The 25,869-nt window shown below is 39.1% G+C and overlaps 1 protein-coding gene across 1 annotated transcript; it reads right to left on the reverse strand.

Annotated features, from left to right (window-relative positions):
• Nucleotides 1–1,908: 1,908 nt before the first annotated feature.
• On the reverse strand, nt 1,909–24,714 carry LOC134527942 (uncharacterized). Its single transcript, XM_063360987.1, has 4 exons — nt 24,369–24,714; nt 8,005–8,142; nt 6,880–7,108; nt 1,909–6,788 (listed from the first exon to the last, which is right to left on the reverse strand). Exons 1-4 carry the CDS (start codon nt 24,616–24,618, stop codon nt 5,279–5,281), a joined length of 2,127 nt encoding a protein of 708 aa, XP_063217057.1. The 5' UTR covers nt 24,619–24,714; the 3' UTR covers nt 1,909–5,278.
• Nucleotides 24,715–25,869: the final 1,155 nt, after the last annotated feature.

Genomic DNA, 25,869 nt, shown 5'->3' on the forward strand with positions numbered 1-25,869 from the left:
AGGCCCGAAGTTACTTTTTCTGTCACTAGGTGTCGTGGAGGGCTCTGTAGGGCAAGGGCGAATGTCCTTGGAGTAGGCCACTGCCTTGGCGAGTTCACGTAAGGTCAATGATCCAGGGCAAAATTCTTAGAATCAAGGGGGGGGGGGGGGGGGAGGTTGGACAAAAAACGCCACTAGGCTGGGAACGGGATCCTCGTTCGTGCCGAGATACGCTAGTCTCAGCAGGCCTCTAAGAAATAGAGCTTGCAGGCCAGAAGCTGCTCTATGCAATTTTAGTCATGTAGGGAATTAATATTACAAACCCGGGACGTGCCTGCAAGCGAGAGAAACGTCATCCGTGCTGCTAACGACTACATTAGACTAGCAAAATATCAAATTGGTCCCTGAGAAAGGGTGCATCGGTCCACTGGCACAAAGTTTAACTACGTAGCATACACCAGCCTAACAAAGTGTAAATCACCCTTTTTTAACCAATCAAAATGAAAAATAAAAATTTCCAGAAATAATTTAACATTATAATATCAATTAAAAAAACGTGCCGAAATGCCTAATTTCCGGCACAGTTTATTGACGATTTGCTTGTTTGCTTTATCATTATCATTTATCATTATCATAAATGAAAACTGTAGTGTGCATTTGAAATTGCTGCAATTTGTCACAAGATATGCTAGTGTGTATTTAATTAATTTTTATTTGTTATTTGTGAAGACATAAAACAAAACACAGACTGTATGTCATTGAAAGGGATGCTATAATGTAAAGTGACATATTTAAAATGTATTATGTTATTTAACGAACTTCCATATAGATATAATGAAGAAAATACAGCAGGGTGCTAAAATGTGAGTAATCTCTTTCTATAATATTATATTATTTCATCAAAAGTAAGTTTTTTTTTGTAATTGTAAATATCAGGGAAATTTTGAAATTGAAATCAGGGAATATTTTTGGTGACTGTGAGTGGCCACCATGGTTCCACGTCTCAGCTTATTGGCACATAAGAAATACAGCTCTGGTGTTGAGCCTCCTCTGTTACCCTACCCTGGGAGGGGGTAAGGCAGCAGTCCTGTTCTCCTTTTCTTGCTCCACACTTAGGCCCATCCTCACCCCCACAAATCATGATAAGTACTACCTAACAAAGGCAAAGAAAACTATACTTCACACGCTACTAAAATAGTGCAAGGGGAGGGAGGAATATAAAAGCCCCCACTTCAAAACACTAACACTGGCTGCAATTTGATCAAGCAATGTTAACAGTTGAAAGTGTGGGAAATCTCAAGCAACAATAATGTTTGGGCAATGTTGCATTATAAACACCTGTCGAGATACACACATGAAGATTGTGTACAAGTACACCACCAGTTTACAGACATTTACAACGGCGAGAGAGGAAGGGGGAACCATTAGCACTGCTACATGACCACACACATTCGCAGAACACACACACACTTAACTTTGGCTGGTTTATTTCTAGTGTTTCCCCTCCTTCAGCCAGCCACGTCACTCACCGGTAGCCGGCAGGCGGTGGACGTAGCATAAGAGCATTGTTCAATGTACCTCGCAAGTTGAGAAACTTTTAACTAAACAATTTACACTTACTTTTGATGTATTACTTTAAAACCAATCCAAACAATTAAGCGCACATTCTAACATACTTTGTAAAATTAATTAAAATTTAATATTTACCATTATTCCATGCATCAGCTGTAAAAAAATTAAAATACACTGCTGATATTTCAAATAGTTACTCTTTAAAACTTTTTTAATTACATTTTGTTGCCTATTTTTATAATGTTACAGATTTATACTTTTTGTAATAAATTTGTGCAAAAATTTTATTTCTTAAAATATCACTGGTGTCAATAGTGACTATATAGTTAATTAACCAAATAGTTAATTAAGAAATTTTAGTTCTGTTCCAATTTTATTGTTTTCAGAATCAATACAATTTGTAAATTTATTTATCAATATTGTACATTAGACAAATTAATATCACCAACTTTATCTATTCAAACATTGGTTTGCATGGCTCACGTTATTCCCAAAAAGTATGAAGGCAAGTTTTACTTTTTTTTTTTGTTGAAACAATGATTAGTATCGGTTACTGGCCACGGCAGCAAGCGATCTGTATCGGAATAATCTGCACATTCGTATATCGGCCCAGCTCTATTCAATAAACAAGCAAAGCAAAATGAATTTAAAACGTTCCATCTATCTTTGACTGTATTCTCAAAAATTTACAAGCCCAGAAATTAATCCAGAGAATATCATGGAATTCTGCAATTTTCTGCATTGAATTGTTGTGATGTAAAAAAAATACATAATAATTATGCTTACCTACAAACTGTAGACACAGCTACTGTACAACTCAAAATAGAAAATAAAAGTTATAGAAAAGTAAATATATTTATCAAATAAATCATCATTTACAATATTGAGTGTTAATATTTACCAAGAACTGTCCACTGCACTACCTGCAATCTCTTTGGGCCATCATATACTTGCTTATCAACTGCATTTACACAGCAACTACATCGGATTTCAGACTTGACACTAAGGCTCCAGTGTTTCACTGTGAACGCTACATAAATGCTTATTTTAAACATCAAGGGTAGGCTGTTATGTCAAATAGACCTGCATAAAGTGGACATATCATTGATGAACTTGAAGCCTCCTGTGTATTGTAAAGTCTATGGACATGTGCTCTCTCCTAAGCCACCTTATCTGCTAACAAGAGAAAGTGAGACGATATTGAGACAGAATCGGCCAACACTTACAGTGAGGAACCATCCCAGCATTTTGCCTAAAGTGATACTGAGAAACAGTGGGAAACTGAGGTCAGATGCCGACCCCAAATTTGACTCCTGGTCCTCCAGATGCCGTTTAGATCCTTGATCCTCCAATATTTCCCAAATGATATATTACTCTGAAGAATACACGTTTACGAAGAGAGTGGACAGCATGTGTGCGACTTCACCAGTAAACTGTAAAATATTAGTGAGTAGTCTTCAGGTTAAATAAACAAATCTGAATTTGATAAAGGAGCAAATATCTGTAAAGTATAAATAAAAGGTTAAATAGTGTTAGATTTAAGTGACTTCTCTGGTGAAATAGTAAAATAACTTAATAACTAGAATAAAATTTAAAAATTATAATTTGAAATGTGACAAACCTTTTTCCATTAATTGAGAGCAAAAATTAATTCACATCTACCTACAAATGACAATGTACAAACCAGTAACACAAATGTATCGTACACACTATTTTTCAAATATTTGTTTATTTGTCAATATAAATGCAAAAAAACAGTAATATAGGTATACAAAAGGCACTTAAAATAACATAATTTTATATACAGTTACCTAAACTATTAATTTTTGGTTTGTTTCCTTATAAATATTACATACAATTTCCTGGCCTCGGTATCACAAAAATATAATTTATGTAGCTTTATATACATTATGTACTTTATGTAGCTATATTACACAGAAATATTTAAAACTTGTTGGCGAAAGGTAAACAGGCCATAACAGTTCAGTTAAACACTATTTCATTAAGTCTGGCATTTTGTCAGCTTTTTTGAAGTCGCGATTTCAACTTTTATCAACATTCTCACACATTTACAGTCTTATATATGACTGTAATTCATATGGTCCTTATTAGGACCATAATAAGAAGTCATGGTACAGTATTCTTTCACAGAAAAATATCAATTTAAATTAATTAAAATTCTATAAGAGCGCAGACAATGGAGTGACATTATGTTGTATCTTCAAAATGATGACAATTATAGACATAAAGCAGCTAGGGACTAATATACAAAACAAAAATCAATCAAATTAAATAGAAACATAGAGTGACAAGCACCAGCAAATAAAAAAATATTTATAAATATAAAATAGTTCAAATGAACTAAAAATTGTGTAAAATGCTATTAGAAAAAGTTTCCAAAAAGTCCAAATTAAAAACTTAATGCAAGTGGGATTTTTTTTACGTGGTGTTTTCATACAATAAAGATTTACAGTTAACTTGCAAACTGTAGGTATCAGATAAACTTCACTAAATGCACTATGAGACCAACAGTAAACAAAAAAAGGAAGGGAAATAAACCCAGCAGTCTCAAGACTACATCCAGTTAAATTCCAACATTAAAACTCTCTGCTAAGAAAAAACAAACCATATAAAGTTTATACTTGATAAAAATGAGAAAAACAATTCCAAGAATAAATTAAGTGTACTAATCACATACAATAACATATCAACAAATATCAAAGGAGATGAGCATGAAAGGGCAAACAAAAAGTTCTTTGGTGAATACCAAGATTTCAAAAATCTGATTAATTTTCTTCAGGTAATGATGTGTTTTTTTTTGTGTTCTATCTCCTTCAATTTAGGTTCTAATATAATTATAGATTCTTACATATAAATATTATATTTAATGTTTCTAATCCAGTTTCTTTACATCCAAAATAACACCAAGATCCCCCCACACAACTTTATCATTGACTGAGCTCTCCGTGGATAAAGAACATAATTGAAATATGTACTACACACAGTTTTAAATTATTATCTGGAAAATTTTATAACTAGGTTCTATTATTATATGTAGATTGCAGCACTTGCATGTAACATAAATAGATTATTTCCTGCAAACATAAGCAGTCTTCAGCACTGCCTCATTGCCACTACGTTACCTAAATTGCAATACGTTATCACCATAATATAAATATTGTTCACAAATATAAAGACTAGTAAGGTGGATAACTGTACTATCCTGCAGAACTGAAAGGTGGATCAAGAATAAAAAACTAAAGCCTTAAATATTTATAAATAAATTTGTATAGATAATTCTTAAAAAAGTTTATGTTGATAAAAACCAATATTTTACTGATTTTTAAAATAATCAATTTATATTTTTTTCTAATGCAATGAAAATAAGATCTGCAAACATCACTTCCCATGCTCAAGAAGCAGAAATGAGCTGTTTTTATACAGCTTTAGCATCTTGGCGGTCCAAGTGGGTCAAAAATTTGATCATGTAGGTTTAAATCAATAGGTTGGTTGTACAGACAAATCTTAGTGAACTTTGAGTATTTGTTTTTAAAGTTTGAATCATATATCCAGACTTCACCTACCTGGTTTTAATCCCTCTTTTTTGGTATCTTATGGAGTACTTGAAAAAATTATTTTCTGCGGACATTCTTCTACGTTTTTTGAACATCTTATTGTTTTACAACATTTTGAAGTGATTTATAACTTTCTTTAGCCAGGGAAATTATCACTTTTTCACTGCTAACAAGCTTTCTACATTTTTTAAAAGAGTAAATATCTCCTGTTTCACTTGATTGTCTATTTTCTCTGTTTCACTGTCAGAATATATTTTTTGTTGAATGTCTGCTATTAAAGTAATAATGTTACCTTTTTTGTCGTTGCTGGTGCAATGTGTACGAGGAATGTGATTGTACGACAAATAGTCGTGATCTTGCAAGCCGCTGACAACTGCAATGCTCAGCATCTCTTCAGTTGTCAACTTTAAAACTACATAATGAATGTGTCTACATATGCATGAGTTTACAAAAAAATCAACACAAGTGCACGAGTACTCGTGAAGACAGATGTCGCAGATGTCACACTTGAGTGTGCAGCAACTAGTTTGCATTTTCTTTTCAACACGATACCAATTTAAATCACTTTTTACAATCCATGTTTTGTTATCATCATCATCTCCATCGACACTGAAATTAGAAGCTGCTGCTATGCTATGGTGTTTCTTAATGTCACTAATAAGCCTAACTCTTTTCCTTTCAATATCCTTGATTTTCTTTTCCAACATCTTGTCATGTACATACTTGAGCACTATACGTAATCCTTTATCTAAATGTCCTGTTTCACAGTTCAAGTTAAAATATTCAATTATTTCATGTATATTTTTCACTGATATATTTTTACTAACTGAACAAGTTTTCCTGAAAAAATAGGCCCACTGTCTGTAGTTATTACTATAACGTCTTTTAAAATATTCCCCAAACACAACAGTTTCACTATCTTGAAGCATTTTTAAAATAGCTGTTTTCAAATTCTCTTGAAATTCTTCTTCGCTCTTATATTTCAAATTTTGTTGCAACATATTTAGTGTTTTGTACACCCAACATTGCTTTCCTTTGTTGTCAATCTTCGACAAATTTAACTTCCAGTCTTCTTCCACATGTGAGGAACAGAAGAGATGACACTGCGCTTCACACATCACACGAGTCCACGTATTGTAGAATTTTGGGATGACGTCCGACAAAAATGTTCTGCACCTCACAACGCCCACCCTTGACTTCAAACACCTGAAAAACTTCTCAAAAAGAACCACATCTTTTCTGTTTGAGAACATACACGCCACTGGAAAACTTTCTCCATAATTATCCACCACCATAAGCACAGTGAGCTCGAAGTTGGAGGTGTCAGGCTGATGAGTGCTGTCTATAAAAATTGCATTAGAGCCATAGGTCTTCAACATATGCTCCTGGAACTTGTTCAAAATAATCAGGCAGAAGTCATTGATTTGAAAGTCTTCAATTGCAATCCCTTGTGGTTTGTAGAACAAAATCGGGTTCTCATCTGAACTTTCACATTCCCTGACCCACGACTCAATATTGATTACATCTTCTGTTTGTTTTGATCCTCGTCCATCTTGGGTAGTCACCTTAATTTTTTTCTTAATGTTCGTGACATCTTGACTCGTAAGTAAATCCATTCGTTTTATGTCATTTCCAATGTTATTGCGGCTTGAATCCAAAATCCTGAAAATACAAATCCAACCATCATTATAAGACAAAAAATTATGTAAAGCAACTCACTCATTTAATATAAATAAAAGTAACATTAACTTACTCTTTCTTTGATACTCCCATCAATATTTTTTTGGCTACAACAGCACGCTCATGTTTATTCAACCGCAAATGTTGCAACTCTCGTTCATGACCGTAATGAGTTTTTATTCTACTGGCAAACACGCCACTGTCATTGGCAGTTACTGCTATGCTACTTATGCAGGAATGACTTAATTTTGATGAGCCTTGCCACTTTGTCGCTCTCTTCTGCAATGATGGTTTTGCATGTCCTGAAACCAAAAAAAAAAAAAAAAAAACTTACTAACATTACTGTCACTACCAACTCTATGAAGATAACAACATATAATTATGTGAGTGATTAATATTCAATACATTTTTGATCACATTAAGTTGTTTTTCAATGAAACAAACAACTTGGCCACTTTCCAAACATACTGTCATATTCTGCCATGTGTTGGTCACGTAATACTGTCACAGCTTCATACATGCCAATTCTTACTCTATTAGACATATCCCAAAAGATACTCATTTATGGGGCTAACAGTTCTATTATTAGACAAATAATTATCAAGAATACATCATATTAAAGGTAAATGAGCATTTATTGTCCCCCTTTTAAAGAAATTACCTACCAAACTTTGTGTAATCTTCTCAGTATGTTTGTAAAATTTCCAATACTCTCCATGGGAAATAACATATGTTTAGGAGGAAGCAGAAGACATTTTACTATACAGCATACTCATATACAACAAACAACATAATTACAGTTTTATCAAAGTATGCATTAGTTACAAAAAATAACTGTTGGTTTATTGTCTTACTGAACTTAGGATGGTACAAAATACTTTTACTAAAAAAAATTCATGGTCCAGCTGCGGTAATCATAACACTATCATCTCGCCCAAGTAATACAGGTTCAAATACTTAGATATCCAAACCTAAATTTTTCACGAGTGGGAAACACAGCAGACGTTGCTGGGATTCCACCCCTCCCCTCCACCGTGTTTACACTGTTGCTCACTTCAGGGTCACATCTGCACTACGATGGGCAGCTACATGACTCCCCTCAATAGCCCGTCACCAGTAAACATTAGCCTTGCCGTCTAATATTTATCATCATCTAATTATGTATCTTAAAAAATACAAATTTTATTTCAGCACTCACCATGTCTGACCGATCTGTTGCAAACATAATACCATGTTTTCACACATTTTCCACCATCACGTTTACTAATTTTTCCTCTTTCTTGAATGTAGTTGCAGTTTTCATGAGTTTCAATGTTTGACTTCCATATTTCAAATTCTACAAAAGAATTACAAGAATCAAGTCATGATGACACACTGAACAAAAGTAAATACAGTTGCTAAACATATTAAATGGTCTACCAACATGCAAGCTATTTTTTTCTCTAAATGTAAATATAATTTTAATGACAGACTGAAAATTTAAGTTAGGTAATCAAAGTAAGATGACTGCCATAGACTGTACTAACTAAGCATGAATGACTCCACCATATCACTCCTGTGACAAGACAGGTGCTCAATGGGTAGCCACTGTAGCAGTCATGGTAGCAGACCATAGGTTTGATTAGGAGTCTGCTATCGACATGAAAGTGAATGATGATTCTGTGATCATGGAGAAGCAATGAAGGTGTCCAAGATATTCTTGAATGCCTCCTGCCTAAATATTATACTGATAACACAGGCAACCAATGAAAAAAACTTTTTTAATAGTTTTAGATGATTCATGTGTTATTTGGTGTGCTGATACTGAAAATAATAATAAAGTTTGTATCACAAAACAATCTCTCACATTTTAATATTTCAAGTAAATATAAATTATTTTTAAAAATAGTTGTAAAAACTATTTATAATCATAGAAATATCAAGCTGACATATTTCATTGTCATAAGGCTACCAATACAATCAAATGTTAAATAAGGTTGGTAGTTCTGATAAACTACACAGCAGTTCGTTTTCTTCTAGTTAATACAACCTCGAATTGCAATGCTTAACCTATGTTCTTTTTATTCACTTTTTAATATGGCTAATCGTGGTTGTAAAAACTCTCCTAACGCTTTTTGTTATATATGTGGTGACTTTGTGATTAAATAACATCAGAGGAACATTACAGACTTTGTAAAAAAATATATATATACTTTGCATATATTTTGGTGTAAAAATCGGTAATCAAGACAAATGGTGGGTTCCTCACAAAGTATGTTATATTTGTGTCGAGGATCTTAGGAAGTGGTAAAAGAAAAAAAAGCTTTTAAATTTGTAATACCCAACGTATGGAGAGAACAAAAAAATCATTTGAATGATTGTTATTTTTGCAGAATAGATATTTCTAGATATAATTCTAAAAATAAGAAAGTAATCGTCTATCCTAACCCTACTTCAGTTGATCGGCAGACATGGACCGGGACTTCCTGTTCTTGTGCAACCTGATTCTAGTGATGAGGTTTTTCAGTCCAGTCCTGAATTAATTAAAAACAACCAAGTGATGATGATTACAAATGTTCTCAAGAAAATTTAAAACCACAATTGTTTACACAAGCTGAATTAAATGGTTTAGTGAGATTTGGGTTTGACTATGGAAAAAGCAGAACTACTTGGTTCTAGACTAAAAGAAAAACATTTATTGGAATCTGGAACATCTGTTCACCATTATAGAACCAGAGATGAACAGTTTACTGCCATGATACCGACAGTCTAATGAATGAATTTGGTATTGAGTATAAGAAGGAAGATTGGAGACTTTTCATAGAATCATCAAAAACAAGTTTAAAAGGTGTGTTATTACATAATGGAAATATTTATGCTTCATTGCCTGTCGCTCATTCAATCCACATGAAGGAAACTTACAAAAACCTTGATATAATTTTACAGAAAATTAAATATACAGTACATGATTCGATGCTGTGTGGAGATTTAAAAGTTGTCTCCATGCTCCTTGGTCAACAAAAAGGATTTACAAGTTTCAAAGGTTTTATATGTGAGTGAGACAGCAGAGAAAGGGATCAACATTGGTCCAAAAAACAATGGCTTGTAAGAAAAACTTTGACACCTGGTATGATAAATATTTTGTATAAAACTTTAGTAGAACCCAAAAACTTTTTTTTTCCACCACTCCACATAAAACTGGGCTTAATGAAACAATGTGTTAAAGCTTTGCCTAAAGATGGTGACTGTTTCAAATATTTGTGTAGTAAATTTCCTCATTTATCAGAAACTAAACTGAAAGAATTGATTTTTTTGGTCCTGATATTTGTAAACTGATGTTCAATTCCAACTTCGACACAATGATGAATAAAAAGGAAAAGGAGGCTTGGATATCATTTAAAGAAGTCGTCGTGAGGGGGGTTTTCGAATCGGTGTACGTTTATATCTTGGGCGCCACCACGTGGATAGGCACGTGGACCCGGCTACAGACTCTGTCCCAGGGCCATGACGTGACCCATGTGGAGCTAGGCTCAACTTCCCCCTGCTAGCACTCACCGGCCCGCTCTCAGCGGCGGGCACACTATGTTACTGCTCGTGGGGTCTTGAGGCGTCCCACACATCTCCGTCTCTGTGCTGGGAAACTCGTGGTCGAGAATTAAGTGCAACAAGTCTGGTGAGTATTGAGCTTGATTGGCACCGACACGTACACAGAAAACAGCACATAGCCCAGGTTTCTTGCTGACCAGGACACCGTGTGGCCCGGCTTCGAAAGTATAAGTCCGCCCATTAATCTAAAAATTCTCCGGGGAGCTTTAATTAATTAAGTTAAACAGTCTGCCGCCAGGGTAGGCCTCGCAGGTTGATTAAAAAATGTTTAAAAAATAGTTACGATGGCGGATGTTAACGGATCAGTTACAAGCAAATGTTGAAGTCGACGAGGTGCTGAGGTGCGTCCTACCCCACACGGCGAACGGAAGAGACTGCCCCGGGCCCCGGGTGTCATGGTTGCAGGAAGTGCTGAAGTTACCGTTAGTACATTAATATTAAAGACAGCTAAACATAACTATTAAAACCTTTTAAAAACTGCAAGTTAATTAAGATTTAAGGATTACATATTACAGATGTATAAGAATAACATTATTTAAAAAACATACAGTCTACACTGCTCCAGTTAGGGTTGGCTCCGAAAGGGTTCGTGTAGTGCGACCGGACACACGCACACACGCACTTATTAGCGGGAGGTTTGAAACAGAGGGTGTCGGTGGGAGGAGAGGGGGTCGGCAGTGGCGTGAGGCACATCAGGCTTAGGGAGGGCGTATTCCTGGTCGATGTCAATTCCCCCCCCCTCCCCCCCGAAGGAGCCCGATGTGACTGCTAAGTCTTCTTTCTCGTCGTCCTCTGCGGCCTCGTGCTGCTGTCGGCTCGTCTCCTGTATTGTGCAACACCGGGGCAATGCTGCCACCTGGTGCGGCCGGAAGTTGTAGCGTGGTGCGGGGATGGGCGCCTCATCCCCCGCCGCCCACCGCGTAGCTTTCATGGCATCTGTGGCGGGCTCCGGCGGCTCTTTGATGGTCATGCGAAGAGTGGCATCTGTCAGAGACAAGTGTAGGGGCCATCGGGGTTTATATTCATCGGGTGTCTCCGGGAGTGATGGTGCGTTATCCGGTTCCCAGATTATCGGGGTGGGGGATGGGGTGCGTGCCAGATTTCCCCGCCTGACAGCCTCGTCAAACCCGTGGAAAGGCTTCATTTTGTCCTCCCTCTCTGAAAACAGTTGTCGGGGCAGAGTGGTGTGGGTGTTTGGTACAGGGCGCCTCTCCTCAGTTTCCGGAAACCCCTGAAATTCCCCTTCCCTTTCTTCTGTCGGGGTCAAAGTAGCTGGCTGTGCAGTTTGCTTGGGCTCCACGGGTGTTAGCGCGCTGGGTTCGTCGCCCGCCTCGTCCGGTTCCTCATCTGATACCTGGATGGCGTCTCGATGATACCTTGCAGCTCGTCCTGACAGGAGTTTCACTACTACGGTCGTGGTGCCTATCGTCCTAATCACTGGCATTGGCACAATCCATTTGGGCGCTAGTCCGGCGCAGTAATACCGGTTTCTCGCCAGACAATGGGTGCAGGTGTCCGTAGACCAGCTGGCCGGGTGTCAGAGGAGGTGGGGGCCACGTTGTGATTGGTGTGATCTGAGCTTGGTACGTGGTTTGGTGTTGTCGGGTGGTTTCGTGGGTTTCCATCAGCTCTCGAGCACGCTCTTCGGGGGTTCGGTTGGCAGTTTCCGGGTTCCTCTCGTCGACGCGGTACTGGCCCGGCAGTGGGAGGTTGCGTCCTTGCACTAGCCTAGCCGGGGTTTCTCCCGTGGCTGCATTGGCCCGGCGGCGTATACAGATAATTATGTCGGGCACGTGGGTGTCCCACTGGGAGTGGTCCTCTGATAAGCAGAGACGGAGTTGCTCTTTGATTTCTTGGTTGCGCCGCTCTGTCGGATTTGCTCTTGGGTGATATGCTGGTGTCGTGTGTACAATCACACGCCACTTCTCGCAGAGTTTTGCCCATCGCCGGCCCGAAAACTGCGCAGCATTATCTGACAATAGTACCCAGGGGTATCCCCACCGTGGAAAAAACTCTTTCTCGAGTGCATGCACGATGGTCCCTGCCCGGGAATTGGACAGGAGGTAGGCCTCCACCCACCGTGTGAATCCATTCGTCACTACCAGTAGAAATCTTTTTCCTCTCGGGGTGCAGGGATATGGCCCCATCAAGTCCAATGCTACTGTGTGAAACGGCTCCGAGGGTCGTCATGGCAGCTGCTGTTCCTTCCCATCGGGGCGCCGTGCTTTGTCTCGTTGGCAGTGACGGCAGCGTCGCACGCTGTTACGCACGTACTGGTTAAGCCCTGGCCAGTAGAATGCTTCACGAATGGCTCTAGTGGTCTCATCCATGCCCGGGTGTCCGGCAAGCCGATTCTGGTGCAGCATGCGGAACACCTGCGCGGTGCGAATGTCCGCCACGAGTGTTTGCTTCCCGCGGGGCATGCCTGCAAATGTCCGTCCACGACTCGGTAGCCCTCGCGCGGGCCCTCCGTGCAGCTACGTATTAGTTTCTGTGACTGGTCGTCTGCGCGCACGAACTCGTCGAAATTGTCGATTTCCGCCCCCGGCTGGAGTGTCGGCGTGTCGTCCCTGACAACAGCGCAGATGGTCGCGTCGTTTCCGTGTGTGCCCGGCTCGTCCACTGGCAGTTCGCTGGTGGGTGGTAACAGTTCATCCTAGGAGGCGTTATCGCAGGCTTCGACCGTGTCGTCTGGGTTGCAGGACAGCTCGTCCGTGAGGCATTACTCCTGCCGGGCACGTGCTCTACCGAGTCTAGGGACTGCAACAGCATGGCCCAGCGTGTCAACTTTGAGCGGCAGCCCTGCATTGTCGCTAGCCACTTAAGGCACTGACTATCAGTGTGCAACAGGAAGTGTTGACCCTCCAGGTGCGGCCTGTAGCGTCGTAGCGCCCAAGGCATTCACGTTCGTTAACGCTATAGCGTCGCTCGACTTCCCCGAATTTCGCACTCGCGTATTCTACGATGCAAGGCTCGCCTCCGTCGCCGATTAGTAGCAAAATGGCGCCGTTGCCCACTTGACTGGCGTCAGTTTGAACGATGACCTGTTTGTTCGGGTCGAGGCGAAATAATAGATGGCATTCACGGAACCTGTTCTTTAGTTTGTCAAAGGCAAGCTGCGCGGCATTCATCCACTTAAAGGGCTGTTTCGGTGACAGTAGTCCCGTGAGGGGAGCGGCCACGAGCGAGAAGACAGGTATAAATGCCCTCAGCCAGTTGGCCAGCCCCAGGAAGCGCTGCAGCTGTTTGCGGGTGCGAGGCGGAGGTTTGTTTACAATCACTTCCAGCTGTTTTTCCGTTGGGCAATTCCCCTCCGCTTTGACGAGCCCCAGGAAGTCAAGCTCGGTGGTGCCTATATGACATTTGGCTGTGTTGCACGTAAGTCCATGGGTGGAAAGTCGCTCTAATACGAGCACCAGGTGATGGGCATGCTCTTCCCAGGTCTGGGACCAGATAATTATGTCGTCTAAGTACGCCGCAGCAAACTTTCCTGCATAATTATCTAGCACACGGGTCATTATTGTTTGAAACGTGGCGGGCGCGTCTTGCAAGCCAAAAGGCATAGCGCATAATTGAAAGCGCCGCCCGTCCGGAATGGTGAAGGCGGTTTTCGGTCTGTCTGTGGGTCTGATTGGCACTTGCCAGTAGCCTGATTTCAAATCCATTGAGGAGAATATTTTAGCGTCTCCCAGTCCAGCTATCGTGTCAGCGATGTTCAACAGTAGTGGCAGGGCATTAATGGTGACCTTAATCAGTGGTTTAAAGTTAACACAGAACCGCAATGTGCCGTCCTTTTTCTCTGCCAAGACTATTTGAGAGTTATACGAAATTACACTCCGCTCGATAATGCAGTCCTGCAACATCTCGAACACTTGGGTGAGTATAGTCTGTTTACCCACGTGACCGTAGCTCCCAGAGGGGACGAAAATCGGTTCGTGCGGGAGGGTCGGGATGGCTTGTTCTATCACTGTGGTGCGTTTAAGTGGGTCAGCGTTGGCAAACACGTTACTCTGGTAGTCGAGCACTCTTTTCAACATTTCTCAGCGACAGGGGGTCACATCATGTAGAAACTCGTCGAGACTGACCTAGTGATCCGGAGGTGGCAGTGGGTGTCCGATGCCATGGAGGGTGCGTCGGCGCTGGACGCCCACGTGTAGACGCCTTGACCGCACCTCGATGCTGGCGTCCTGGTAACACAACCAGGGCTGTCCTAGGATGACATCATCCCGGAGTCCATCGACCACTAAGGCGGTCATTACGGAGTGTTGGTCTCTGACGCTGACGTGGAGCATCACAAGGCCCTGCGTTGGGCAGGCGTCGCCGACAGTGGCGAGATGGAGTAGGCCGCGGCGAGGCTCAAACTGTGAGCTCTCGACGAGGCGGGTGGCGATGCAGTTGTGGCTTGCTGCTGTGGCAGCAAGGGCGTTCACTGCGCGGCCGCGTCTACGTGTCCTAAGCTGGGTCCGTCGGTGGTTGTGCTGCTGGTCTCGACTGCGGGATACTGCGCCAATGGATGGGGCCTCTGAGGGCCGATTCCTGCAGGTTGGTGTCGGTTGCTCCCTGCCCGGGGCGCGTTTCGGACCGGACAGTCCTGGTGCCAGTGGCACATGCCGAACTGACAGGTCTGGCACTGAGGTGGTGACCCATCGCCGATGACACGCCCCCTCCACGAGATTGCAGGGCGGTTGTTTACGTTCCGGCTGCTGTCCCGTGGTTACGTGTATGACACATGGGCAGTCGCGTCTGCTGACATGACAGCGCGCTGCGTCTTGGGTAGTTCCTGCCGTCTTGTCTCCGCCTCCTTCACATCCTCTTCGATGACCCGTGCCAACTGGGCAGTCCTCTGCAGACTTCTGTGTTGCGTGGCGCAGGTGGACACATAGTTCAGGGTGCATCAGCTCTACTACAAGTTCAATCACTTGATCTGGGTTTCCCGCCGGGAACAGTCGCTTGAACAGCCGAATTTTTTTCAGGATGAAAGCTTCCGCCACCTCCGTGCGTCCCTGTTTCGCGCAGTACAGCTCTGAACGTACCTTCATTTCTGTCCGTGTGTCGGCTAAACGTGCCTCGAAATGGCGGGTGAACTCGTTCCATGGCATGTCATACTTACTACCGTCCACCAAGCCTTTGCGTCACCTCTCAGTACTTGGCCGATGCGGTCCGCCCATTCTGTTTCTAGTACGCCGTAGCGACCTAGTCGCTCCCGGCAGACCTTCAGGAACTTCCCCGGGTCGACACTGGTCCTCCCGGCAAACTCGAGCAATTCTACGTGTCCTACCGAAGTCATACTGACGTGCGCAATGGCTATTGTGAATTTCAAAAATTCAGCCACGAATGAAGTTACATTGCCTGGTTCAAGGCACATACACGTGTCGTGGCCGTGTACACTTTACAAAATACATTCCACTCACGTCCAGAGATACACTTGAATCAAACGCAAGTCCCTTGAACACAGACATGGTTGCACACGCACATACGCAGCACAGTACCTGTTATGCAGCCAGCTGCCGGATTCTTGGAAAACCCGTGGGCGCCTTGGCCACGTTGCGGGTGTTGTTGTTCACCACCTCGTTCCGTCGCACAACCGCAAAACTCACACGTTCCGTTTCTCGCAACCGGGTGTGCGTTGCCTAGCCCCACTCTCTTTGGCGCCACATGTCGTGAGGGGGGGTTTTCGAATTGGCGTACGTTTATATCTTGGGTGCCACCACGTGGATGGGCACGTGGACCCAGCTACCGACTCTAACCCAGGGCCGTGACGTGACCCATGTGGAGCTAGGCTCGACTTCCCCCCGCTAGCACTCACCGGCCCGCTCTCAGCAGCGGGCACGCTATGCTACTGCTCGTGGGGTCTTTACGCGCCCCACACACCTCCGTCTCTCTACTGGGGAACTCGTGGTCGAGAATTAAGTGCAACGAGTCTGGTGAGTATTGAGCTTTATTGGCGCCGACACGTACACTCAAGATGCACACAGAAAACAGCACATAGTCCAGGTTTCTTGCTGACCAGGACACAGCATGGCCCGGCTCCGAAAGTGTCTGCCGATTAATATAAAAATGCTCCGGGGGAGCTTTAATTAATTAAGTTAATCAGTCTGCCACCGGGGTAGGCCTCAAAGGTTGATTAAAAAAGGTTTTAAAAATAGTTACGATGGCGGATGTTAACGGATCGGTTACAAGCAAAAGTTGAAGTCGACGAGGTGCTGAGGTGCATCCTACCCCACACGGTGAACGGAAGAGACTGCCCCGGGCCCCGGGTGTCATGGCCGCAGGAAGTGCTGAACTTACCGTTAGTACATTAATATTGAAGACAGCTAAACATAACTATTAAGTAAAACCTTTTCAAAATTGCAAGTTAATTAAGATTTAAGGATTACATATTACAGATATTTAAGAATTACATTATTTAAAAAACATAGTCTCCACTGCTCCAGTAGGGTGGGTGCCAAAAGGGTTCACGCAGTGCAACTGGACACACGCATACACGCACTTGTTGGCGGGAGGTTTGAAACAGAGGGTGTTGGTGGGAGGAGAGGGGGTCGCAGTGGCGTGAGGCACATCGGGCTTCGGGAGGGCGTAGCCCTGGTCGACGTCATCGTGACTACTAAGTTTTTGGGCAATGTGAAACCCCTTAACTATAAATTTATTGTAGCTAATATGATAAACAAGTTCAAAACTCTTGGTTTTCTGATGAGCCTTAAAGTCCACTTCTTGCATAATCATCTTCATTTTTTTCCTGAAAACTTTTGTGATGTGAGTGAAGCGCAAGGGGAATGGTTTCACAAGGGCATAAAACAGATGGAGAAACGATACTGGAATACTACTAAGATGATGGATGATTACTGTTTGTCACTTCACAGAGAACAACAAAATGCATCACATAGAAGAAAAAGCTATGCAAGAAAATTTACTGAGAAAAGGGAGCATTCAGCACGGAACAGCTTAGAATTTTTTAACCTTCAAACATTGTTTTTCATCCCCTGCACTTATATATAGTCTATAAAAATTTGCTTAGGACCAAGCTTTAAGATAATATTAAAATAATTTAAAATAAAATCTAATTAATTTGATAATAAGGAAGTAATGATTTTCTTTTATTTCAACCTCTGTTTTTATGGTAACAGTTCATTTCATCAAAAATTGTTTAAGCTAAAGGCTTCAGAAAATATTTAGAATTTTTAAAATAATTTATAATTGATTTGTATATACATGTATATCCACAAAACAAGTTATAATTTTCTTTTTATATTTCAACCCTTGTTATTTCCACCCCTTTCAGTAATGGTTGGTTACTTAAAAATTTACTAAGAAACACATTTTAGACAATATTTAGAAAGATTAAAATACATAAGATTGGATTAGCTAGTGTTCATGATCATGGTATGTATGTTAAGTTTAATAATTTTTTTTATTCCAACCCCTGTTTATTTCAACCATGTGTAGTAATGATTTGTCTTAACAAAAATTATTTAAGACCAAAGTTTTAGATAATTTTTTAGAAGATTAAAAGTTAATTATTTTAAATTTTACATGTTACCTAATAAGGGAGTTAGAAAAAATTTTTTCTCCTTTAACCTTTGTTAATTCAACCTTGGAAGCAATGGTTGGTTGTATCAAACCATGTTTCAGATAAAAGTTTTAGGTAATACAGTATTTATAAGGTTACAAACAGTTTGGATGGATTTGATAATGTACTTACTAAATGAGTTCTTAATTTTTTGACTTTCAACCCCTATTATTTTCCAACCCTTGCAATAATGGTTGGTTGCATAAAAAATAATTTTGAATGAAAGATGTATATAATATTTTGAGGTTTCATAAGAAATAATAACGGATATATAGTGTAGGTACATTGTATGCAAATTAATATTTTATTTTTATTTTTAGTCCTGTTTTTTCAACTCCTTGCAGGAATGGTCTGTCTTACCAAAAATAATTTAAGACAAAAGTTTTCTATAAATTTATAAGGTTTACAAACAATTTAAAAGTATTTGTTGTGTGCCTACTAAGAGCCCTTTCACAAGGGCAACTGAGTTTCCAGCGATCGTTTGCTCACGAGTTGCCGAGATCTGGCAACTACAGTTGCGGCGCTGGAAACTTTTCAACAATAGTTAACCGACTGCCGAGGAAACCCCACTCGATATTATACAGTGTTCAACTGTTCGCTGGAGTGAGTGCCGCACTCTTGCGCTATGGAAGTCGAGGCCATTTTGATTGCATTGATAGTGGGGAAAACTGGCCATGAATGAGAAATCAAGAAAAAGGACGTTATAGACGTGTCCTATCAATGTTATCAGACTGATAGAAGGAGCTTTCTCTATCTTATTTCCTCAACTTTTAATTGATGATAAAAATTTTTTTAACTACTTTAGAATATCATTAGCATTATTCAAAGAACTGTGTCAGATTTTGAAGAGTGATGTTAAAATAGATGATACCAATATGCATCAATGTATACTACCACAAAAACACACACAAAACCAAGGGGAGGAGAGGATTGTAATATAGAATATGATACTGTAGACAAGCTGGAATTACAATAGCAAATTGCCTCAATCTGTACATCAATCACGTGACCAGCAGCTAATTGGATGATCCAAAAATTTATCCAACTGTCCGTCCAAAGCTTGGCATCTTTTCACAGATTGATGGAGTATATCTATGGTTTTGTTGCACCAGTAAATTCTCACCAGAACACAGGCCTGTGGAATTTAAATTTGTTTACTCATCGGTTTTGTACAGTAGGTAACATTGTGGTTGTAAAAACTGACGTACAAATAATTCAAACACAATTCTAATTTTTTTGTAGAATAAGCTGATACAATACTTACAGGAACATGACATAAATAGCAAACAACATTAATATAAATCTTTGAGAGAAAAACATGTATTGTACCTATGTTGCACTTATTTGGGAAAATATTCTGACAGACCGCTAAGTCATGTACTCCTGATGTAAATCACTTGGCTAGCTGTGTGACATTCATGGACACAGGAGTGACAAACAGATGTCGGATGGAGACAACAGACTATTGTAACTCTGGCTATAGATGTTCGGTATCTTGTTCTGGATTAGAATAGGTAGTGCTGTAGTATACAAAACAATACTTTATGCTAAAATGTGTATCACAAATGGTTTTATTAACATTTATTTTTAATATATGTTGCACTAATAACATTTGCCCTGCAAAGCAGTTAGTGTGTCAATAAACTTAAGTCGTATCTATGTCGCCTGAACTCTATGCATCATCGTAGTCTAATACAGATACATGCACTCCCCCCCGCAATGGTTAGGAATTATTACGTTTGATACACGAAATAACAATTTCCTTTATGCATCAGGTTATGTGCTATCGCACGTAACAAGTCGGCCCTTCACTACTCCGTACTATAAAAAAAAATACCTGTCAAGAGTTAATGATTGGGTTTGGATGCACAGTAAATATGTAGTTAGGCGGTATTTGTGAAAAAAAAAATGTTAAAAATCCGAAAATACTTTTATTATATGCTCTTTAACTTCCTATTTTCAATAAACCCGGCGGAGATAAGAAATTCCAAGTTAAAGAATAAAAGTTAAAGTTAAAGAGCATAGAAAAAAGTTATTTTCGGATTTTAAACATTTTTTTCGCAAATACCGCCCAACTACATATTTACCAAATATATACCTTAATATGTATTGAAAACCACAGGAAAGGCAACACAATTCTAAAAAAAACATAGCAGTGGCCAATTTACTGAATAGGCTCTAAAATGTGAACTACAAACAGTAATTTCTCAGAAACCAGTAGGAATTAAGATACACTGTTTACATGGTAAATAGAGAAGCATCTTCAGTAGAAAATTAAATTGTCATAATTGCAATACACGTGTAATATTCAATACTTAGATTATCAACATAATACCTATATGGACTAAAATTCTTGTAAACAAAATACAGATACCCGCACAGGAAAACAAATAGTGGTGGCAATATCAATGCACAGGTATTGTAAAATAACCTACAAATGGGTATTTTTAAAAACTAGTCTGAATTTACCAATGCTGCTTTCTGGGCAAATAGAGAAAACGTCTTTAATACTCCGAAAGTGGGTAAATATGTAGAGTAGCAGTATTTGCGAAAAACAAAATTCTAAAAATCCGAAAATACTTTTATTATATGCTCTTTAAATTCCTCTTTTCATTAAAGCCGGCGGAGATAAGAAATTCCAAATACTTTAGGAGATATCGAATTTTTTTATTTTTCATAGTTGGGCAATATTTGTTAAAAAAAAATTTTAAATTCCGAAAATACTTTTATTCTATGCTCTTTAACTTCCTATTTTCATTAAACCTGGAGGAGATAATAAATTCCAAATACTTTAGGAGATATCAAATTTTTTAATTTCATCACAACACCTGTGCATTCATGCGGCATTAACCATTGTTTCTTGTTTACGAGTATGAATTTTTTTTTTCGCGACGTAACGACTACATCATATTCTACTAATGGCAAAGGAATTGTACCCGCCTCTAACTTAGGTGAGCTTTTAAAGTTTCAAATTTTAATGTTTTATTTGTTATTTGGATATTGTTGCGCAAGTAATAAGTAAAACAAATTACGTGAGTTCCTACTGTTCATCCTTTATCCCGGTTTGTTTGGTCAGGTCAGTTACATTATAAATACTTTAAAACTAAACAACCATTAAAATTAATTCACATTATTTTTAATGTCCGCTTAGTTTGAAAGTATTTATAATGTAACTGACCTGACCTAATAGACCATTTTAATTAATTAGGCATTCACGAACACACGGCAAAATAAAAAAAAATTGCACTGGTCAAATGATTGCACAGGTCTTGTATTGCAAAATAAGAACGGCGATATCTCCTAAAGTATTTGGAAAATCTTATCTCCGCCGGGTTTAATGAAAAGAGAAAGGGAAAGAGCATATAATAAAAGTATTTTCAGATTTTTAGCATTTTTTTTTTCGCAAATACCGCTACTCTACATATTTACCCTAAAGGGTTCTTCAAGTTTTATCATTTATTCACGGAAAAGCCGCGACGTAAATAATTACATCGGTAAATATGTATTGTACGGATTAGCGCCAAAAAAAATCGTACAAATATGAAATAACTTTCATTAAATGCTCTTTTACGTCCTCTTCTCAAAACCGCCTGCGGAGATTAAAAATTCCAATTACTTTTGGAGATATCGCCGTTCTTATTTTGCAATACAAGCCCTATGTAATCATTCAACAGACGCCATTTTATATTTTGCCGTGTGTGCGTGAATGCTTAAATACCAGAAATTTTCCATTATGTAAGGTTAGTTACATGATAAATACTTCAAAATAAACGGGGTAAATCTGTATTGTACGGATTAGCGCCAAAAAAAATCGTACAAATATGAAATAACTTTCATTATATGCTCTTTTACGTCCTATTTTCAAAACTGCCTGCGGAGATTAAAAATTCCAATTACTTTTGGAGATATCGCCGTTCTTATTTTGCAATACAAGCCCTATGTAATCATTCAACAGACGCCATTTTATATTTTGCCGTGTGCGCGTGAATGCCTAAATAACAGAAATTTTCCATTAGGTAAGGTTAGTTACATGATAAATACTTCAAAATAAACGGAAATTAATAATAATATCAATTAATTTTACTTGTATAGTTTTAAGTATTTATAATGTAACTGACCTGACCTAACAAAACGGGACAAAGGTAGATTAGGTCAGGTCAGCTACAGTATAAATACTTTGAAACTGAACGGTCATTAAAAATAATAAAAATTAATTTTAATGGTTTTTTAGTTTTAAAGTATTTATAATGTAGCTGACCTGACCTAACAAACCGGGAAAAAGGATGAACAGTAGGAACTCACGTAATTTTCTTTTTACGTGATGTAGTCGTTCAACTACGTCGCGAAAAAAAAAAAAAAAATTCTTGTAAACAAGCAACAATGGTGAAACGCGGGAAGCCTACGATTCACTCATCCTTCTGGACATACCCGAATACTCACGTTGGCAAGCCTTTCAACAGACGAGAGGCAAACGCCCGATCGTGCATCTTCGGTTTTTTTTTTTTTTTTTGTTTATAGTAAATAAATATGCAACTCATGAAAACTAATGGTCAATTAGGTTGTTAGCTACATTATAAATACTTCAAAACATTGTGGATGGTTGATTTGGTTAGGATAGCTACATTAAAAATACTGTGAAATCATGTAAACGGTTTCCTAGTGCTGGATAGCTACATATTAAAATGTTATTTGCTAAGCAACCATAAAATGATTTTACAGTTTTTTTAATGTAGCTATACTTACCTAATATAACCAACCATATACAATGTTTTAAAGTATTTTTAATTACTTCTTGCTAATTTTAAGAAAAGAAGGCTTGCCAACGTGAGTATTCGGGTATGTCCAGAAAGATGTGTGAATCGTAGGCTTCCCGCTCAACGCCGCAGCAGTGCACAAAAGGAAATTAAAAAATTCAATATCTCCTATTTCTGATCTCCACCGGGTTTAATGAAAAGAGGAAGTTAAAGAGCACAGAATAAAGGTATTTTCGGATTTTTAAATTTTTTTTAAAAAAAATCGCCAAAAAATGAATATTAAAAAATTCGATATCTCCAAAAGTAATTGGAATTTTTTATCTCCGCAGGCGGTTCTGAAAAGAGGACGTAAGATAGCATATAATGAAAGTTATTTCATATTTGTACGATTTTTTTTGGCGCTAATCCGTACAATACAGATTTACCATAAACGGAAATTAAAAATAATATCAATTAATTTTACTTGTATAGTTTTAAGTATTTATAATGTAACTGACCTGACCTAACAAAACGGGACAAAGGTAGATTAGGTCAGGTCAGCTACAGTATAAATACTTTGAAACTGAACGGTCATTAAAAATAATAAAAATTAATTTTAATGGTTTTTTAGTTTTAAAGTATTTATAATGTAGCTGACCTGACCTAACAAACCGGGAAAAAGGATGAACAGTAGGAACTCACGTAATTTTCTTTTTACGTGATGTAGTCGTTCAACTACGTCGCGAAAAAAAAAAAAAAATCATACTTGTAAACAAGCAACAATGGTGAACGCGGGAAGCCTACGATTCACTCATCCTTCTGGACATACCCGAATACTCACGTTGGCAAGCCTTCTTTCAACAGACGAAGAGAACGCCCGATCGTGCATCTTCGGCTGTTTTTTTTTTGTTTTTTTTTTTTAAATAAATATGCATTAGGTTATGTTAACTACATTATAAATACTTCAAAACATTGTGGATGGTTGATTTGGTTAGGATAGCTACATTAAAAATACTGTGAAATCATGTAAACAGTTTCCTAGCGCTGGATAGCTACATATTAAAAAGTTATTTGCTAAGCAACCCTAAAATGATTTTACAGTTTTTTTAATGTAGCTATACTTACCTAATATAACCAACCATCCACAATGTTTTAAAGTATTTTTAATTACTTCTTGCTAATTTAAGAAAAGAAGGCTTGCCAACGTGAGTATTCGGGTATGTCCAGAAGGATGTGTGAATCGTAGGCTTCCCGCTCATGCGGCATCAGTGCACAGCATGAAAATTAAAAAATTCCATATCTCCTAAAGTATTTGGAATTTCTGATCTCCGCCGGGTTTAATGAAAAGAGAAGTTAAAGAGCACAGAATAAAGGTATTTTCGGATTTTTAAGATTTTTTTTTTAAAAAAATCGCCAAAAAATGAATATTAAAAAATTCTTTATCTCCAAAAGTAATTGGAATTTTTTATCTCCGCAGGCGGTTCTGAAAAGAGGACGTAAGATAGCATATAATGAAAGTTATTTCATATTTGTACGATTTTTTTTTGGCGCTAATCCGTACAATACATATTTACCATTACATCTTGTTGTAATGACGTGAGCGCCTCTATGTTGGTGACGTCATCAAAATTATGGTATCGATATGCATACAACGCCCACTTCTCCTGATTTACTTACCATCATTATCTTTCAAATGCACATCTTCTTCTTCAATTATGAAGTCATGTGATTCTTGTAAGTGTTCACTTAGGTGTTTACGTTCTCTAAATGAAACATTACAAGACGTTTCCAAACATTTAAAATTATATGCTGAGGACTCGTATGCTGGAGGCTTAGGGTTAGTTTTATGAACATTTCTATAATGTCTATTTAGAGTAAACCTTTCCTTAAACACTTTAGTTTTACAAAGTTCACATTTCCAACCCATTACTTTATTTTCAGGTTACCCAATACAAGGCGCTCAAACCACCCACATCTCACCACGATGTTTTAGCAACATTCCCGTTCTATTTATTTTATTATTATTATTTTTTTTTTTTTTTTTATGGATTTCAGTGGCCTACAGCGAAAACCTACGGCCATAGGGTAATGTGTCCTTATGCGAAACTTTTATCATATCGTAGCAAGCATATTTCTGTTGACGCCACTCCCGCTGCCTGTCTTTAGCTTTTAAATTTATTATTAATAATGTGAAATATCTCAGGGTTTTTAACGGGGGTTCGGCCTCGTGGCTGCAGGCAGGAGTGCGTCTCGGAGTTTGGAAATTACGTTCAGAAATTACCCGGGCTGTTTAGGCCACCCAGGACGCCTTGAAAATAATTAATGAACAGATTATCAGAACACTGCACTTTATTCAACGTCGATACACTGGATGGTCCTTTTACTGGCCGCGTCCGTTGTCGTACCGCTGTGACACACGTAAACGCCGGCGAATAATATGCGCGACCAGGATAGATTGCAAAGTGGATCGACGGGTTGAAGCTGTGGCTACGTGTCTCTGAGTAAGATTTGACATACAGTCACGGAGTTGCGGATGCAACAAATTATACAGCAAAGTTAACGAATAGCGGAGTCCCTGTGATTAGGGTGGTTTGCAGTCTAGCCTGCGACAAAACTAAAGACTCGAAAAGTTATGCAATCACGTCAGTGAGCGACGTACGCATAAAGTCTCAATGCGTGGCAAGATAGTCACTTAAAACACACGTTACCAATTACACTAAAGCATGAAGAATGTTACAATATGAAAGTTAGTCAATCTTTCACAAGATTCTCGATGATAACAATTAATTGGCTACTGGAGCCTAAAACTACCTGCCAATATTACGCGGTCCTTAAACTGGACATGGCCTTACGTATTACGTTAAAACAAAATCCCTAACGGGAATTAAATATTAAGTTAAGTGTCGCACGAAGTATCGTGCGACTTAAGTGGGGTCGGCGCCGAGCTAAATGAAGGTTTGTAGAAACTTACACTATTGCTGAAATGTTGAAGGGAAAACTAGAAGTGCTGGCCCGACGTTCGCGGAGCGTCCGACCCCTGGGAGCCCGAGTTCAAGACTGAGCGCGAGACCGCCCGGCGGCCTCGCGCCTAAACGCGTGGAACGCGGGAAAACCGACCCGACCAGTTTTGGACTTAGAAACAAATTACACAACATATGCTTATAAGACAATTAGACAT

This window comes from Bacillus rossius, chromosome 1, assembly GCF_032445375.1.
Source record: "Bacillus rossius redtenbacheri isolate Brsri chromosome 1, Brsri_v3, whole genome shotgun sequence".
Lineage (NCBI taxonomy): Eukaryota > Metazoa > Arthropoda > Insecta > Phasmatodea > Bacillidae > Bacillus > Bacillus rossius.